The sequence below is a fragment of the Furipterus horrens genome, unplaced genomic scaffold (genome assembly GCF_987537825.1).
Source record: "Furipterus horrens unplaced genomic scaffold, mFurHor1.1.pri manual_scaffold_13, whole genome shotgun sequence".
Classification (NCBI taxonomy): Eukaryota; Metazoa; Chordata; class Mammalia; order Chiroptera; family Furipteridae; genus Furipterus; species Furipterus horrens.
Genome location: NW_028327183.1, coordinates 38,768,658 through 38,785,935, shown reverse-complemented (window position 1 = coordinate 38,785,935; position 17,278 = coordinate 38,768,658). Strand labels below are relative to the sequence as shown.

Here is a 17,278-nt window from a genome sequence, read left to right as displayed (position 1 = left end):
AGTGAAAAGGCTTCCGTTTCCTCCATGGAATGCCTTGCACGTAATCCATCACTCTTCTTGCTGTGTCTGTCCAATAACTATATGCTACTGTAGTTTTTGGTTATATGCCTTCACTTATCAGTATCTTTCTCCGCATGCTTTAATAATGATATTGCTTTTTCTGTTCAGAATCATAGCTTCCCATTGAAATTGTTACTACTTTGAAATAAGAATTAGACTTCTCGTTGTGTTCCTCTAAGCAAACAAAAAATATCATCAAATCCTTTAGTTCCTTTTAAATAGTAATATGGCAGGAGTATATTATGTCATTAGCTAATGTAATTACTCTTTTAAAAAGCATGTAATTATTTTAAGGTGCTCAGCCTGGCCCTCAGGTGGAATGTGGTCTGCTAAGCAGGGGCAGGTAACCTGCAGGTGCACTGTAAGCCATGTTGACCATTGCATGCTCTGACCCTGAGCTGCATCGTGTCTGGAGCCCTAGGGCCTTCGTTTCTAAGTCAGGGCCTAAATCGCGGATCAGCCACAGGTCGGGTCTGTGGCCTCTGCTGAATGGTGCTTTAATTCAGTGCTATTCCTCCGTTTTTGGTTGTCCCTGAAACCTCTTTACTTTAAATACAAAAGACATAAGTTGTTTAAGTTTTAGTTTGAAATGAGAGGTGTGGTGGGGCATGGATTTCCCAGGTAGAGTGAGAGCAATCAACCATGCAGTCTATACTCTTGAGCTGAGAAGAGAGGGAGGAGAGGCCAATAGACTAGAACTCTCAATGAGTTTGAAGACTGTTTAATAAGTGTGCAGGAGAAGAGGTTTGATTACAATGTGGAATTTCAGATTTCTAAGAAGGTGTAGTTTTCAGAAATTAGAAACTATACAGTATAATCTGCATAAATGATTTACTAAGAGCGAGTAAAATTGAATTACCTTGGAAAGAGATGAAAGATTTTATGAATATAAAATGACTATATATCGATATATCCTCTGCATTTTGAGTTCTACCTGCAACCTCTTCATTTTTAAAATCACCTTTTAATCAAGATTTCTCTAATTCTGTCCAGAAGTACAGAGGTGGTAGGGATGAGGAAGTCAGGCCAAGCAGAAATAGAATAAACTAGTGTGCACTGTGTACCCTGGCTGGTTTGGCTCAGTGGATTGAGCGTCGGCCTGCGAGCTAAGTGTCGCTGGTTCGATCTTCCAGTCAGGGCACATCAGAGAAGGAAAACTCTGATTCCAAAAAACCTCCGCTGCCTTGCGGCATACCTCTTCAGGGGAAAGGCTAAGGGAGTAAATCCCGACAGAAAATCCGGAGCCGGAGTCCCTAAGGCGGTTTGACGTTGTAGTCAACACCGGCAACTCCTGCGGCGCACCTGAAGCCAAGCTGTATTGACTCCGTCTTTCCCTTGGATCCTTCAGCTGTGAAGAGAGGGGAGGTCTGCTGCATGGGCAACAGCAGACCCTCCATATCACCCTGCCCAGGCTCTGTAGCTTCAGCTTCACTGGAGAGGACACTCCAGCGTCATCGCAAGATGTCGATTCAACACGGGAGGAGACAGATACCGTGTCACTCCCGAGTCGGACTGCACAACCATTCTCGGCGGTGCAGATAGACTCTTAAGAAGCTACACCATCGTCTCTCGAGACGGACGGCTGCCAACAACGACGACGAGTGTACCTCCCCGAGCCTCAATTTCCCCATCTGTCAAGTGGGTATAAGAGCAGCACCTACAGCCCTGGCTGGTGTGATTCAGTGGGTGGAGCAGTGACTTGTGAACTGAAAGGCTGACGGTTTGATTCCTCATCAGGACACATGCCTGGGTTGTGGGTCCCCATCTGGGGGTGTTGGAGAGGCAGCCAATTGATGTTTCTCTCTCTCTCTTTCTCTGTCCCTTCCTCTCTAAAAATAAATAAGTAAAATCTAAAAAAGAAAAAAAAAAGAATAGCACCTATATTTCATGGGACAGATGGAGATGGTGAAATCATGCATGTAAAATGATTAGCACAGAGGCAGGGTTCAATAAATTCATTCAACTAACCAACTAATCAGTATTGACTGAACAGCTACTATGTGCCAGCCGTGATCTATACAGATGAGATAAGCAAGTGAGCAAAGCAGAGGCCCTGGTTCATGAACCTTGCATCCCACTGGAAAATCTAAATAGTAAACCTGGGCATGGATTTTGGAGTGAGGTAAGCTGAGAACAGGGCTTTACCAATTCAACCTGAACTTAATCAGAGAGTACTTAAAAAAAAAGTTATTGATTTTAGAGACAGAGACGAAGGAGGAGGGAGAAAAACACTGACTTGTTGTTCCGTTTATTTACGCATTCATTGGTTGCTTCCTGGGAATCAAACCCGCAACCCTGGTGTATCAGAACGATGCTCTACCAACTGAGCTTCCCGGTCAGTGACAGCCTAAGTACTTCTTAGCACAATGCTTCAAGCAGCCATTACTAAGTAAGTTGTCATCTGACTTGAAACCAATCCGTCACACTTGGTTTGGTCAACGGTCTGAGCCTGAGTTGCCCACCAGTTTAGGGTAAAACTTTTATCCAGATTGTGAACCTTTGTCTTGTAATAGGGAAATTTAAACCGATCACATTTATTGATTATGGATGTGTAATTATTTCTGCCATATAACTTTGTTTCTTTTTTCATATTTTCTTATATTCCTCCCACTCCCTGCTTATGCCCTGTCCTTTAATGGCCTGGAAGCTTTTCACTCTATTTTAATTCTTCTAGAAAGTACCTTTACATTTTTAACGTAAGCTTAAACTTGTATTTTCAATCAAGATCTAGAGTGAATAAACATGCCTTCTGTCCTCCAAAGGTAATGATATAGTCAATCTTGGATCCCTGGCCCAAACCTTCCCCAGAAGAAACCCAGGCTACAGGATCCCCTAGACCCCTAGAGTGTAAGCGACAATTCTGATTCTTTGGGGCCAGTTAAGGTCCTGGCCAACTGACCTAGCTAGAGGAGGCATTCTGATAGTTCTTAAGGTCACTGCCAAACCACACAATTGCTGCACCCTTGCTGAGCTCTTTCCCTTACCTTCAATCTCTGGACGATGTCTCTGATGTCCTCCACGTAGCCCTCAGTGGCCCGGAGGAAGACGTGGTCCCCGCGCCCGTAGAAGATTTTGAGTGTTGAGGAGTCTGGGGTCCAGCCGATGATATCACCGCAGTAGCAGTTGAATACCACCTCCTTGGTGCGTAGGTCCAGAAGCACCACAAACTCATTGGAAATTCCCAAAATGCAGTCGATTTCTACCCCCTGGCCATAATCCTGAGCTGCCACCCTCCAGGCGATGGCCCCCAAGCTGTGCTGCTCAGCGCCTGCCCGGGCTTTGGTTTTCTCCTTCTTCTTGGAGGTCAGGGAGATGAGGTTGAATTTGCCAGTGGAATCAATGGGTGTGTTGGAGACACAGTTTTCAGCCAGGTCCTTGAGGTACTCCTGCCGGGTCCTGGTGGCCATGGTGCGGAACTTGTCCGACTTGTGTGCAGCGTTCTCCGCATTAATCACCTTGGCCAGCAAGAAGTCTCTGAAGACATCAGATTTGCGGAATGTGGTTCCACTGGGGATGGGGGGCCCAAAAGGAGGAGCGTCTTTGGATCGGGTCACAGCCATACTGAGGAGGGAGAAATTATTTAGATGGTAAAGGCACTTGAGATTCCCTTTAGGAAGAAAATACGTGATCAGAAATAGAACTCTCCTTTTTAAGAAGTCTACCTGTAATTAGTAAGTTATTCGCTAACAAGAGTGGAAGCTTTAGAAAGTCTTAGGGAATATACATGCATTTTTACTTCCTATACAGTGGATGTTAGAATATCTATTGATATTCAAAGAACAGTTCCCCTGCATCATTCAACTTCAATTATTCTCATTTTACATACGTATAAACTGTGTGGTGCATTATAGTTCAACAGAAATTTACTCCTTCATGGGAAGGTCCATTCCCACCCCACTGATCCTAGACCTGGTCACATGACTTGATTTTGCCAATGGTTGTCAAGCAAAGGCATGCAATGTGGGGCGTGGGAGGCCGGGCTTGTCTCCTGTGCTCCTGCCATGAGATGAACATGCCCTACATGGCCTACTGGTCCCAGAAGCATAAGGGACACCTGCAACAGACATGGACCCGACCTGTGGCCTGGAGCCAAGGTCAGCCAGACTTCAGCTGACATGCAAATGTACGAGCCATAAAGAAATGTTAATTCAATGTTTGTGAGTCACCGAGTTTTGAGGTGGTTTATTAAGCAGCATTACTGCTTATCAGTCAGAATATCTGACTGATCAAAATCATCTCAACAAGATCATTTTGAAAATGACCCTGCCTACTTCAGTTTTGACCAAGGTGCCACTATGATAGAAATCAAATAGCAACTGAGTGAGAATGTATAAAGGAAATGATCTAAAACCTGTTCCCCAAAACTCCTGAATAGCCTCACCCGCTATGCAAACTACATAGAGAAGGAAGATCCTAATGGGAGGAAATCTTTGGAGAAAGCTGGGCAGTAAGCCCCATTACCCCTGCCACATCGCCCAGCTAGGGGTCTCCTAGGTGACCCTTATAGTTCGGAGGAGCCCAGAGAGCATGTAGCCAGCTGTGATCACAGTCTCAGTGCTACTTCACTGTCTCCTGTTTCCTCCTTGTGCTCCACCCCTGGACAGGTGAGACATGACAACAGGGCTGGGGGAAGAAGTGCAAGGTAGAGAAACAGAGAAGAGGTAGGCCGGCTCCCCGACCACTGAGGCTTCCAGGCAAGAATCAGTTTTGAGCTTTGATGGTGGAAAAGAATTGTCAGCAAATTTGGAGATTTTGAGGAGTATCTTTGGATATTCTAATGACCAAACTGAGTTGAGACTCAGTGGCTAAAGGGTAATATCTAACATCCAGCAAACAGGCACGGCACCAGCCAGAGTGATCACCCAGGGCCAGGGAATACGACTCTTGCTGAAAGACATTTCAAGGGGCTACAGAGTCACCATGAGTTATGCTGTTTACATAACGATGATTTAAAAAATGGTGCAGGTTGCTGTAAATGAGTGAGCAGTAAGTTTTTCTTAAGAATATTATATTCAGCCTCTACCATAACCTCAACCCAAGAGTGTGGTGTTAGAAGAGACTTCCTATTGTAGAATAATTTTTAAAATAATGAGATTCTTAATTAAAACATATTCCATGAACTCCAAACACCATGTAAGGCTTGTTCAGGTTTTGAGCCCCAACCCCTCTCCCCAACCTGACAGGGTAGGCAGTTCAACATTCATTTGACAGCCATTTCTGGGATGCCCTCTCCCTTGGGCATTGGAATATAGTGGTTCCTACCCTCCTGAGCCTTTAATCTGGGAGAGATATACTAAACCACCATGCTCACAAATTAACTCACAAAGACAAAAAAGAAAATGGGGCATGACAGAACAATAGAAGGACCTGATCTGGACAGTCAGAATCTGGGAGGGCCTCTCTGAGGAACTGACAGTTAAGCTGGGGTCTGAGGCTGAGTAGGGGCCAGAGGAAGAGCTAAAGGGATGGTAATGCAGGCAGTGGGTTCGGCATGTACCTGACTTGGAAAGAGCTCAGGGGAGCCAGAGCCCAGAGAGCAAAGAGCAGGAAGCTGGTAAGGTCGCCGGGGGCCAGGCCAAGCAGGACCCTGATTGGTGTGTTAGCACTTTTCATCCTGATCATGAGAACAACCAACCATTTAACTATTTGGGCTGCTATTCGCCATCTGTGTCCCCTAATCCAGTCGCTGCCATTCTCTGCCCTGCTCAGTATCCTGGAAGGTGGGTTTCTACGGTCCGGCACTGTCACCTGTGTTCCCATGCTCTTTGGCTTCCAGTTGAGTTCAGCCAACAGAAGCACAGGTAGGTAATGGGAAGGTGAGAGGAGAGGGTGGAGTATTTATTTCTTTTCAACGCCTCCCTTCTGGGCTGGGACAGTGGCAGTGGCTCTAGTCCTTGGTCCTTTACTCACAGCCACAGCTCCTGTCAGGTGGTCCCTCTCCCAGAGCCATAGCTCTCCCTAGCTTCCAGAAACTTCTCCCATCTCCCTCAGACCTTGTTAAACTATGCTGCTTCTGGGCCCTGGATGACTCACTTTCCTGTATGTTTCCTTAACCTAGCCACACTGTTGGTAGTTAGTTCATCAATCTCTTTAGTTAAAACTCTGAGGGGGATATCTGCTTCTTGCTGGGTCCCTGCTGCAGGTGCTAGCCAAGAGTGACAACCAGACAAAGTACAAGGACAATGTACAAGGCTGCCCCATGAAGCAAGGACTGGAAGGGACCAAAGCATGTGAGTATGTGCAGACTGTCGAGGGCGTTCCTCTGTGACACCTGAGATCAGGCCAGGCCCCTTGCTCTGCACCTCCCCTGTTTAGTGACCCTGCTTCACGGCCAGGAGGACCATGTGGGCAGGTGCTAACCGGGGCTTAGTTGATTCCCCAGCACCAGCACAGGTGCTCAACAGTGATTAAAGTAATTTAAATTTAAAGTAAATTAAGGACTTAATCTTGAACAGACAGACCAAAAAGAAACAGGTTTCTACTAATGTACAGTGTGTGTAGGTTTGACAGAAAAAGGCATTTCCCAATGGAGAGATTCTTCAGAGGCCACACGGGTTTGCTTCTGTGGGAAACCTTGTGGGAATGGCCTTGGCCCCAGGCAGAGGAATGGAGGAAATGATATCCCTAGTTTGACTGCTCTAATTATCGGTGCATTCAGATGTGAATAGCTTTGTAACTTTTTCATTCAATACTTGGCTGCTTATCAAGTGACAGATTTTGGCTTTTGCCATGGTCTTGGTTCATGATTTTAAGGATCATGAAACTAGGCTGCTGCAGGTTTCTGGACAATCAGAACAGCTGGACCCTACACATGTATCCTTTGACCTGATCACTCCATTTTAGGGACTGACCCAGCTGTATACTTGGACACATGTGCAATAAGAGTGTAAACAGGTTATTCACTGCAGGATGGACTTATAATAGTAAGTGACAGGAAACAACCCAAACGATCCTTGACGGGGGATGGTGGAAAAGTCGCAGGCATCCATATGATGGAATATTAGTATAGTAATAAGAAAAAGCACTTTGTGTATTTGTTTGGGAGGATTTCAAGGACTAGTGAGTAAAAAAATACAAGATGTGGGCAGTGTGTGTGATATGCTACAATCTGTATTAAAAAGGTGGAAAAGGAATAGTTGTATTTGCCTATATGTGCTCAAAATATCAAAATGCATAATAAACTGCTACCAGGAGTTGCCTCTATGGGTTGTTTGGGGTTAGAGGTGGAAGACTTGGATCTTTCTTTACTTTTTAATTTTACCTTTTGCATCTTTTAAATTTCAAACCATTTTCAAAAGATAAAAAGTAATACTTCCCAGCCCATTCCCCAGAGTCCACAGCGCTGTTCTAGGGTCAAGTGCTCACCTCAGTCTGGGCCTGAACTATCGACTGGCTGGTTTTTAAGGACCACAGCTCTGTCCTCACCCCACATCCAGACAGTTTTCCACTGGTCTTTGGGGACAGGGTGTCACTAGTGTGCCTGGGGAAGATCTTGAATGGGTTTGAGGCCTATGTCACTTGTTGATCTGTGACTAAAATGCTCAAGCAGGACCTCCTGAGGGGGTCCCTGCCTGCCCTGCCTCTATCCTTCCATCTTCTGATTTCGTGTTGGGACATGACTCCTGTGCTTCTTTCAGGCCACACACCTGCGGCCCAGGTGTGGCTGGTGGTTTTGCTCCTAGATGGGCAGCTGACACCCCAGCCAGGTCAACAAGCCTCAATTCTGGGGCTTCTTTTCCTGGGAAGGCAAGCTCCTCTTTTGTTGAATTGACAGCTGGAAGGATGTTATGCTCAGAGCTACCAGCAAATAAAGCAACATACAGGCAAGTGGTGCAGACCAGCTAGGCCCGAGCTTGTCATCCATGAGCGCAAGCATAGACAACCACCTGTTTGTCTTAAGCCAGATTGAGGCAGGTTTTCTGTCACTTGCAACCAAAAGATTCCTGGAAAATACATATCCCTACAGGCTTCCTTATCAAACCTGGGGCCATGCCCCTTTGCAGTTGAGAATCATTCTTTTAGAAGGTGTGGGAGTGCGTGCACAGAGCTTCCCTACTGATACACAGACACGAAACACAGGAGCCAGCTCCCCTGAGCCAGCTGTCTGCTCGCTGCCTCTCTGCATGCTGCCCGGATGCTACAAATAGCTTTCTGGATTTCCTGTGTTTGTAGTGGGTGGAGTGGGGCAATCCCCTGGAGGTGCATACCTGTAGCAGACATTGTCAGTGCAGGGGTTATGGGCTCGGACAATGATAAAGACGTGCTGGAAGTGTGAGCGGATGTTCTTGGGGGTGAAAGGCAGTGCCCCCGGCTCCTGGAAGATGATCGTCACAATGTCGTTTCCTATGTGCCTCTTCCGGAGCAGCTGGTCAATGGAAACGGAGTGGGAGAGGAAAGCGTCATAGGTCAGCTTGGCTCAAGGGTCCTGCCTGGACCGTCACAGCAGTGTCTTCACTGTCTCCCTGTTCCCACCCTGCCCCACAAACTGAGGGAGCCGTGGACACCTGGGTCAATCACATCTCTCCCTGCTCAGACGCGTCCTGTGGCTCCATCTTACTCAGGGTACAAGGACCAAGTTCCCACATGGCCCAGGGAGCCCCATGCAATCTGCTCGCGTCACCTGACATCTGTATCCATACCCCCCCCCCCATTCTGCTCCAGCCACACTGGCTTCTTGCTGCTCCTCAGACACACCAGAAATATTTCTTCCTCGAGGTCTCTGCACTGGCTGCTTCCTACGCCTGGAACATTCCTCCTGCAGATCCCCATGTGCCTCCCTCCTCCCTCCTTCAGGTCTTGGTGGAAATGTCATCCTCCTGCGAAGAATTTCTGACTTTATTATCTAAGATCTCACCCCCTAACACCCCCATCTCTGCTCTTCTGTCCCATTATTTGACATTTATCAATACTTAGCAAACAGCAGCTCTTCCCTCTTCCTTTTGTTTCTCGTCTGTCTCCCCTCTAATGTGTCAGCTTCATGTGAACAGAAATTTTGTCTGTTTTGTTTGCTGTCCACTGCTGTATCCCCAGTGCCTGGCACACAGTAGGCGTTCAAGAAACATTCACTGGAGGGCAGCGTGGACTGGTGACCTTCAACTTGCTCAAGGTCATGCTTGTGGAGGATGGCTGTGGTAGACTGGAGACAGCCCGCAGGGCGGATCCCAGGCACTGCCCCTTCCCTGAGCTGAGAAGACTGGAGCAGCTGTGGCCTCATGTTGGCTTATGGGAGCCCAGGACTCTCCCCTGCTTGTCAGTCTGAGGAAGACTCTCTTACCTTTGCAGACGATGATATATTCATGGCATTTTACTTATTTGCTGAAATCACAGTTCTTATTTATACAAGTTTAACCTTCACATAACTGTTAGGAATCCACAGACTGGAGCCACATGTAGTTCGACGTGAGGTGGCCCAGTGTGAAATCCAGACACACCTAGCAGCACGACTCACATTATCTTGTTACACTGTTGATTCTTTTTGTGTGTGTTACGCAGAATTAAATGAAACTGCTAGATAAAGTACCCATTTACTATAGTTGGCATTTTATACTCATATCTTAAAAGTTGCAATCTCATTTAACCTTCACAACAATCCTATGAGGCATTAACTCCTCCTATCCCCTTTTACTGATGAGAAAACTTAGGCTCACAAGTGGTAACATGACTTGTCCTGGGTGACAGTCACGGAGGGAAAGACACAGAATTGAAATCCACTTCTGCCTGTTTCTAAAACCCAAGCTTTCCCCTACCATGCCTCCCAAATACCCAGGAATAGGTATAGCTTCCTCTGTCCCTTTTGTCAGGCCCTGCCTCATGCCCTGGTTTCATGCAAGAAGAGACCTTTCCCAATGACTCTCAGACCTTGGCACTATCATTCCATTCATTTTTACAGAGAGGGAACCAGAGACTGAGAGAGGTCAGATCACACTGCTAGGAAGCAGCAATGAAAGACCTTAAACATAGGTCTAACTCTGAGGCCAATGCTCTTACAGCGTGCTATTAGGTTAACCTTATGAAATCACTCACTTAGAGGTGACCATTTTTGGCCTATAATGTCTAAAATGTCACCTGTACCATTGGAAAAAAACAAACAAATAAAACCGCTCCCAAGCCATCGGAAGCCTGAGGGGTTTCTGTTTATTAGGAACCAGGCACCTGTGCTAGGATCAAGTCTGCACGGTATGCGTAGGAGAGGAGGCTCCTGGCAGCGGGCATCGGCTGCTGTTGCCGCCCAGCACCTCACCTCTTCCTTCTTCTGGCAGCCACGGCCATATCCTTCGGGAAAGGACCTCACTGACCCTACTCTCTCTAGGAGTGAGCAGGTCCTTCAGGCTTGACCAGTCAGCCCAGACCATCCCCACCACAGGCCCAGGGACTGGCAAGTGAATGATCCAATGAGATTCCACCCTGAAATCTTTCTGGGACACATGGAAGGCACAGCTCTCTTTCCCCTGGGGTGGCTATCCTGGGGAGATATTTGCCATTACTTGTGAAGACCTGTAAGTAAGGCCACTATGGAGAAAAGCAGAGGTGAAGAATGAAAAGGATTCCTAACATTGTTTAAGCACCTAAAGCTAGCACTCTCCCAGCACTCGAGAAATATATAATGCAGTATATCCTACTTTTTGCTTAGATGAGTTTGGTTTGCATTTCTGTCACTTGCAGTTGAGATAATGTTGACTGATTCACTTTTTTTATAGGATCCCCAAGGACTCAAGAGACCCTTGAGTTGGAGTAGTTAGAGGCCAGCAGGGTGGCCAAGGAACAGCTGAGAAAAAACTAACATTAAACGGCACCTGACCCAGGTGATGTGATCATGGTGCAGAGGGTCCAAGACCAAAGGCCTCTAACTGCTGCACAGGACGGCACCAACTAACAGCCCTGGAGAGAGAGTTCTTAGGGGTTCAGCCATGTATCAGCGGGAAATCAGGTGGGGCCCCACCCTGGACCCTACTGACCTGCTGCCTGTTGTTGGGGGTATAAGGGAGCAGGGTGGAGACATGGAACATGATCTCATAGTCCTGGTACGTAGTGTAGAGGGAGTGGGTTCCCGTGGAGTCGGCTGAAACAGAAACACAAGTTAGCACCATGTTTCTAAAACCTCTGGACTTTTGCCATCTCCCACATACCAACTGTGTCAGTTTTTAACTTGATGTTTTCACTTAACTCCACTCCTTAAAATTAAGTACATTTAGATAAAAAAGAAACCTTACATTATACACCAACCAGATTGGTAACAATGTAAAAGTCTGAGGATACAAGGGCTGGTGAGGATGTGGAGCAACTAGAAAGAACCTTTATGTGGCTGGTTAGGCAGTTAATTGGTACAACCACTTGGGAAAAAAATTTTTTTTTAAAGATTTTATTTATTTATTTTCAGACAGAGGAGAAGGGAGGGAGAGGAACATCGATGTGAGAGAGAAACATCAGTCGGCTGCCTCTTGCATGCCCCCAACCAGCAACCTGACTCGAAACCCAGGCATGTGCCCTGATTGGGAATCTAACCGGCGACCTTTTGGTTCATAGGTTGGTGCTCAATCTACTGAGCCACACCAGCCAGGGCATGGAAATTTTTTTTTTAGCAATATCTATTGAACCTGAAGATAGGTTTAATGGGTGACCCAGTACTTTCTCTCGTAGGGTCATAGTCTAGATGATTACACACCTGTGCCCTGGGATACAGGTACAAGTATCTTCAAATGTCAGTCAAAAGAATGGATAAACAAACTGGTATATTCATACTGTGAAAAAAATATACAGCTATGAAAAGGAATGAGTTAAAGCCACTACATGGTTGAGTGAAAGATGCCAGACACAAAGGAGCACATACTGTATGACTGCATTCACACTACATTCAGAAACAGGCAAAACATATTACGTAGACGTGTACGTATAGGTGGCAAAACCATGGAGAAAAAAAGAAAATGATTATCGTTGGCATCAGGACATTGGTTACCTCTACTCTAAGGGGGCTTATGACCAGGGAGAAGCACAACTGATGACTGGCTCCATGTTTCAGAAGGGGAAACTGGGGCACAGAGAGGGAGTGACTTGCCCAGTCACGCTGCAATGACTGACAACAGCTGATGTTTGAGAGCTAATTCTCCATAAGGCACTTTGCTGGTCCTCTGGTCCTCTGAGCGGTGCGGGGGGGTGGGGGTGGGGGTCGTGGTGGTGGCGGGGGGTCAGGTTATGGCTGTCACTTAGTGGAGGATGTTGAGCCTCTGGAGCAGACATCTGTCTGAGAAGAGGGATAATAAGTCTCCTACTCCTTTTCCTGAGTGTACTGCCCCTTTAGTGTTTCACAACAGAACCACGATACTAACACTCACACCTGCTGTGGGCTTCCTGTGTGCCAGGCAGTAGTGAAAAGCCCGTGCCCCATTAGCACCCCGCAGGCAGCAGCCACCCTTGGCGCTCTGGGAAGCTGCACAGATCCAGTGTCTGGTGCAGCGAGGGCACAGCACGTTAGGTTCAACACAGAGCTCCTGAGGTAAATGCAATTATCACTGTCACTTTATAGATGAGGAAACTGAGGCAGAGGGAGACAAAGCCAAGACTGCAAAACCAGCAACTGGCACAATAAGGTGCTTATTCCTCATGCCTCCTCCTTTAACAGAGGCGGCGAAGGTGATGATAACAATAGCTGCAGGCACCTAGTCAACTCCCGATTCATCCCTCAGCTTGGTCTCCTTATCTGGACCTCCATTTTCCAGATGAAGAAATTGAGGCTTGGCAAGGCAAGGCAAAGAGCGAGTGACCAAGCCAGGGCCCCATCCTGGTGTTTTCTGACTCAGCCTGAGCAACTAACCCAATGACAGCCCATCCCCAAGGTCAATGGGCAGTCCTCTCCATAGGTGCCGTGATGCCAGCTCACCACGTCACCCTCCACTGCCCACCCTGAACTGTTTATCATGAATCACTGCAATCCCATACACCATGCACAAATGTATTTATGTATGTGTATGTACAGGGAATCTGCTAACATATATGTTGTACCTACCACCCACCTTAAGCAGCAGACCATCAACAACGTATTAATGAATAATTTTCCAGTTATATACACCCTTTCCCTACAGGGGTAACCACTATCCTGAACATTATATCTATCATTGCTTTGTTTTTTAGAGTTTAATTGTGTATGAACAAACTTTCAAACACTATATTGAGTGTGCTTTTAAAAATAATTGTTGTGTAAAAGGCACCAGTACCCACTCCCTGGGATCTGCGGTTATGAGTATACAGGATACATCTCAACACATGTGTGCATGAGTTCTCAGAGGCCACGTCTAGCAGTGCAATTGCAGAGACACAGAGCTGGTGAATTTTCAGACTTAACCAGACTACGTTGTGCTGTCTTCCAAAGTGGTCTCACGACCTGCCCTCCTACTAGTGGGGACCCAGAGCTCCCACTGCCTGGTCTCACCAGGCCTTTTGACTTTTGCCTATCAGGTGGGTGGGGGGGTGTGCGGGGGCAGCTGACATGATCCGTGATCTCACTGGCTCCCCCACCAGGCACTTACTCTTGACATCCAGCTGGGCGGCATACTTGGTGAAGCCCTTCAGGCAGACCTTCTCACCGAGCAGGGAGAGGAACTCCTCGAAGGCGGGGCCGGCCTCCTCATTGTTGTACATCTCCTCCTCAGAGCTCTGGCCTGCCCTGCAGTAGAGGATGCCCACTTTGTGTTTCCGGGAGAGCTGCAGAGGCAAAAACGGCTTTATGGAGGCAGGCCAGGAAGAGATGTCAGAGGGAACAGACAAAGGGGGCTTTCTCAGGCACTGAGTTCAAAAGCTGTTGGAGTCACACAGGAATTTAGCAACATCGCCAGAGGAAGGAAAAGGACATGGGGACATGTCCCAGTTGTCCCTCTCTCCCTTCCATTCCAGAAAGCCATGGCAAGGCGTCCATGCCTCCTATTCTTAAACTCTCTACAGATTCTTCTGGTCACTGATGACTGAACCATGGACAAACACCTGACCTAAGTGTTGGCCAGGTAGACTATTGCTCTCCTGGGCTGAGAATCAGTGAGATGACTCTGCAAGTGTCTGTAAGTCTAACAGCCACCCTGGGAGCTGAGGGAGGGCCAGAGAAGCAGAGGGAGCCATTACGTAGAGGGAGGAAGGAAACAGGAGTGTAAATGTGCGCACGTATGCACACACACACACACACCCTGGTGGCTCTCATCCCTAGACTATTTTCCTTCTGAGACCCAGTCACATTTCAGCTCTTGGCATCCCCAGAATTTGATAACAGAAATTACTGAGATTAGCTTAAGTTGGTTTCTGATCTTTGGAAAAAAAGTGACAAAGATGGAAAAAGGTACCAGGAATGGGGTAGCTGGCTATGCCCCAGTGGCCCCTACCCTGGCCCCAGCTCACCCCTTGCTCATCGAGCTTCAGCAGCTGCTCCGTCACCTTGGGAGTATTGAGAGCCAGCCGCAGGCAGTGGATGTTAAGCTCGGGGATGACATACTCCAGGGCATCCTTCAGGGGCAGGCCCCGCCCGGTCCCATGCTTTGTGGCTGTGGGTGTGGCATCCTCCAGGATGGAGCCCCGAAGAGTGATAAGCTGCTCCAGGGAGAGAAGGACAGTTAGGAGGCTCTCGGGAACCAGGAAAAGATTAGAACCTATATGGGTGTCCTCTTGTCAAAGCAACATGTGTGATGGTCAGTAGCTTGCGCTCTAGGGCCAGGAAGCCCTTGGTCTGGACCAGGACTTGAATTTGCTGCCTTTTGGCTGGGTTATCTTGACCAAGTGCCTTCCTAACCCTGAGCCTCAAGTGTACTCTTTTGTGAAATAGGTACAGTGATAGTATCGTAACTTCAAAGGGGTGTTTGGAGGACTAAGTGAGACCATGCATGGAACATAACTTCGTCTGTTTTAACAAATATTGACTGAGTGCCTCGTAAGTGCCATCCCTGTTCTAGGTACAGTGAACAGAACCAAGACTCTTACCCCATGGAGCTCACACTCCAGTAGGGAGATGGATTATGTCAGGGAGTAATAAGTATAATAAATAAAACAGGCTCCATGAGGTGGGCATTAAAATGAATACTCTCCCTGTAAGTTTTACATTGTATGTCAACATATTACCATAAGCTCTTAACCCTGTCTGGTTTGGCTCAGTGGATTGAGCGTCGGCCTGCGAGCTAAGTGTCGCTGGTTCGATCTTCCAGTCAGGGCACATCAGAGAAGGAAAACTCTGATTCCAAAAAACCTCCGCTGCCTTGCGGCATACCTCTTCAGGGGAAAGGCTAAGGGAGTAAACCCCGACAGAAAATCCGGAGCCGGAGTCCCTAAGGCGGTTTGACGTTGTAGTCAACACCGGCAACTCCTGCGGCGCACCTGAAGCCAAGCTGTATCGACTCCGTCTTTCCCTTGGATCCTTCAAATGCGAAGAGGGGGGGGGTCTGCTGCATGGGCAACAGCAGACCCTCCATATCACCCTGCCCAGGCTCTGCAGCTTCAGCTCCACTGGAGAGGACACTCCAGCGTCATCGCAAGATGTCGATTCAACACGGGAGGAGACAGATACCGTGTCACTCCCGAGTCAGACTGCACAGCCATTCTCGGCGGTGCAGATAGACTCTTAAGAAGCTACACCATCGTCTCTCGAGACGGACGGCTGTCGCCGCCGCCGACGACCATAAGCTCTTATGTAAAACACCTGCCTGGCCCAGATGTCAGTATCAGCTTGGGTCTTGGACTGTGACACTCATTTTCAACTTGGTTCTGATTCACTTGGTCTGTGGTGGCACCCAGGCATATATGTATGTATGCATATAGCATGCATACATATCCTTACATATGTATACTTAAACACACACCCACACCCACATGCACATTTTTAATACCACTCAGGTGATTCTGATATACAGCCAGGGTTGAAAACCTTTAATCAAGCCCATCATGACGATCTCATTCTACTTCCCCAGAGGTTGTTTTCCAAGTTTCCCCCATAGCGGGCCCCAAGACTAGTTCCAGGCAAGGAGATATGAAAGGGTATTCAGCCTGGGGAGGACTCCTGGGGCAGATTCGGCCCCGGTAAGAGGCAAGCCCCTTTCACCCGCCTATTTTTTCTTGCTAAGGACATCGGTATAAGATGTTGGGAACTATGGCAGCAATCTTGTGACCATCAGGAAAGAGACAACACCACAAATATCACAAAGAAGTCAATCCTTGCAGCCAATTTCCTCCAGAATTCTTGTTAGATAATTAACCCCCTATTTGTTTTAGCAATGGCTAGTCAAGTGTTCTGTTACTTTGTAGACAAGTATTTTTAACTGATATACTTAATAATAAGTCACATTTATGAAGGTTTAGTTTACTGCACTGTATTTCAGATATGATAGTAGTTATCTAGTTACATGTATGGGTCTGTTTAAGAAAGATTTTATCATCTCCATTTTACAGGTAAGGAGAGTGAAAACTCCAGGAGGTTGGTGCCGTAACTAAGGCCACCACAGCTACGCGGCTGAACCAGGATTCCAACCCAGGCCTGACTTCACCAAAGCTCATCGCTTTTTCCCTTTGAATTTGTTTTGACTGTGAAATATAATCCGTAACACATGTACGTAGAGCTGAAGGAATTATCACAGAGTAAACACCTAGGTAATCACCACCCAGATAAAGAAAATACATTTCCAGCTCCCAGAAGCCTTTTTGTGCTCCATCTCTCCTTCCCCAAGGCAACCTAATCTTCACTTATCCTTATGCCATAACTTACTGCTGCCTGTTTTTGAGCTTCCTGTAGTTTGGATTCTTTTGTATCTGGCTTGTCTCTGAACACTATAGATATGAAATTCGACCATGTTGCTGCAAGAAGCTGACATTTTTACCACAGTGGATTTAATCTACTCTACTGCTGACGAGCACAGAAACTGCTGCCAGTGTTTGACAACAGCGAACGGTGCTGTTAGGAACATTCACAGAAGCATCTCTTGAACACGCGAACATATTTTCTTTTGGGTTATACCTAGGAGAGAAACTGCCGCACCGCCAGGCACATTAGTACTCAGTTATACGGCACTGCCAACAGTTTTTCCAGTGGTTGTACTAATTCCCAGCCCCGCACCCTGTCTGAGGGCTCCTGTTGGTTTGCGTCCTCCCTAACACTAGCTCAGGCTTCTATCCAGTGCACTGCTGGCCACCAGGGATGCCATGCCTGGGGCTGGGCGCAGCAGCTCCAGGACCACACCAAGACGGTGCAGCAGGGTCCGCA

At 47.3% G+C, this 17,278-nt stretch overlaps 1 protein-coding gene and 1 long non-coding RNA gene across 6 annotated transcripts in view; one reads left to right on the top strand and one right to left on the bottom strand.

Annotated features, from left to right (window-relative positions):
* Positions 1 to 17,278, bottom strand: part of SIPA1L3 (signal induced proliferation associated 1 like 3) — a 251,283-nt gene that overhangs the window by 68,064 nt on the left and 165,941 nt on the right. For 3 of the 4 annotated variants that reach the window (XM_090259351.1, XM_090259350.1, XM_090259352.1), the window contains exons 5-9: positions 14,437 to 14,625; positions 13,581 to 13,755; positions 11,016 to 11,119; positions 8,268 to 8,425; positions 3,045 to 3,621 (exon numbers count right to left, since the gene is read on the bottom strand). In XM_090259351.1, coding sequence (XP_090115477.1) covers positions 3,045 to 3,621; positions 8,268 to 8,425; positions 11,016 to 11,119; positions 13,581 to 13,755; positions 14,437 to 14,625 — 1,203 coding nt within the window. The remainder of the gene's footprint in view (positions 1 to 3,044; positions 3,622 to 8,267; positions 8,426 to 11,015; positions 11,120 to 13,580; positions 13,756 to 14,436; positions 14,626 to 17,278) is intronic. The other variant, XM_090259353.1, reaches the window with a different exon arrangement.
* LOC149994595 (uncharacterized) lies at positions 5,212 to 16,794 on the top strand. 2 transcript variants are annotated; one of them, XR_016507621.1, is made up of 5 exons: positions 5,212 to 5,861; positions 6,203 to 6,290; positions 10,758 to 10,987; positions 13,993 to 14,105; positions 16,471 to 16,794. It is a non-coding gene; the product is annotated as an uncharacterized LOC149994595 (long non-coding RNA). The 2 variants fall into 2 exon arrangements; XR_016507622.1 differs by lacking the exon at positions 13,993 to 14,105.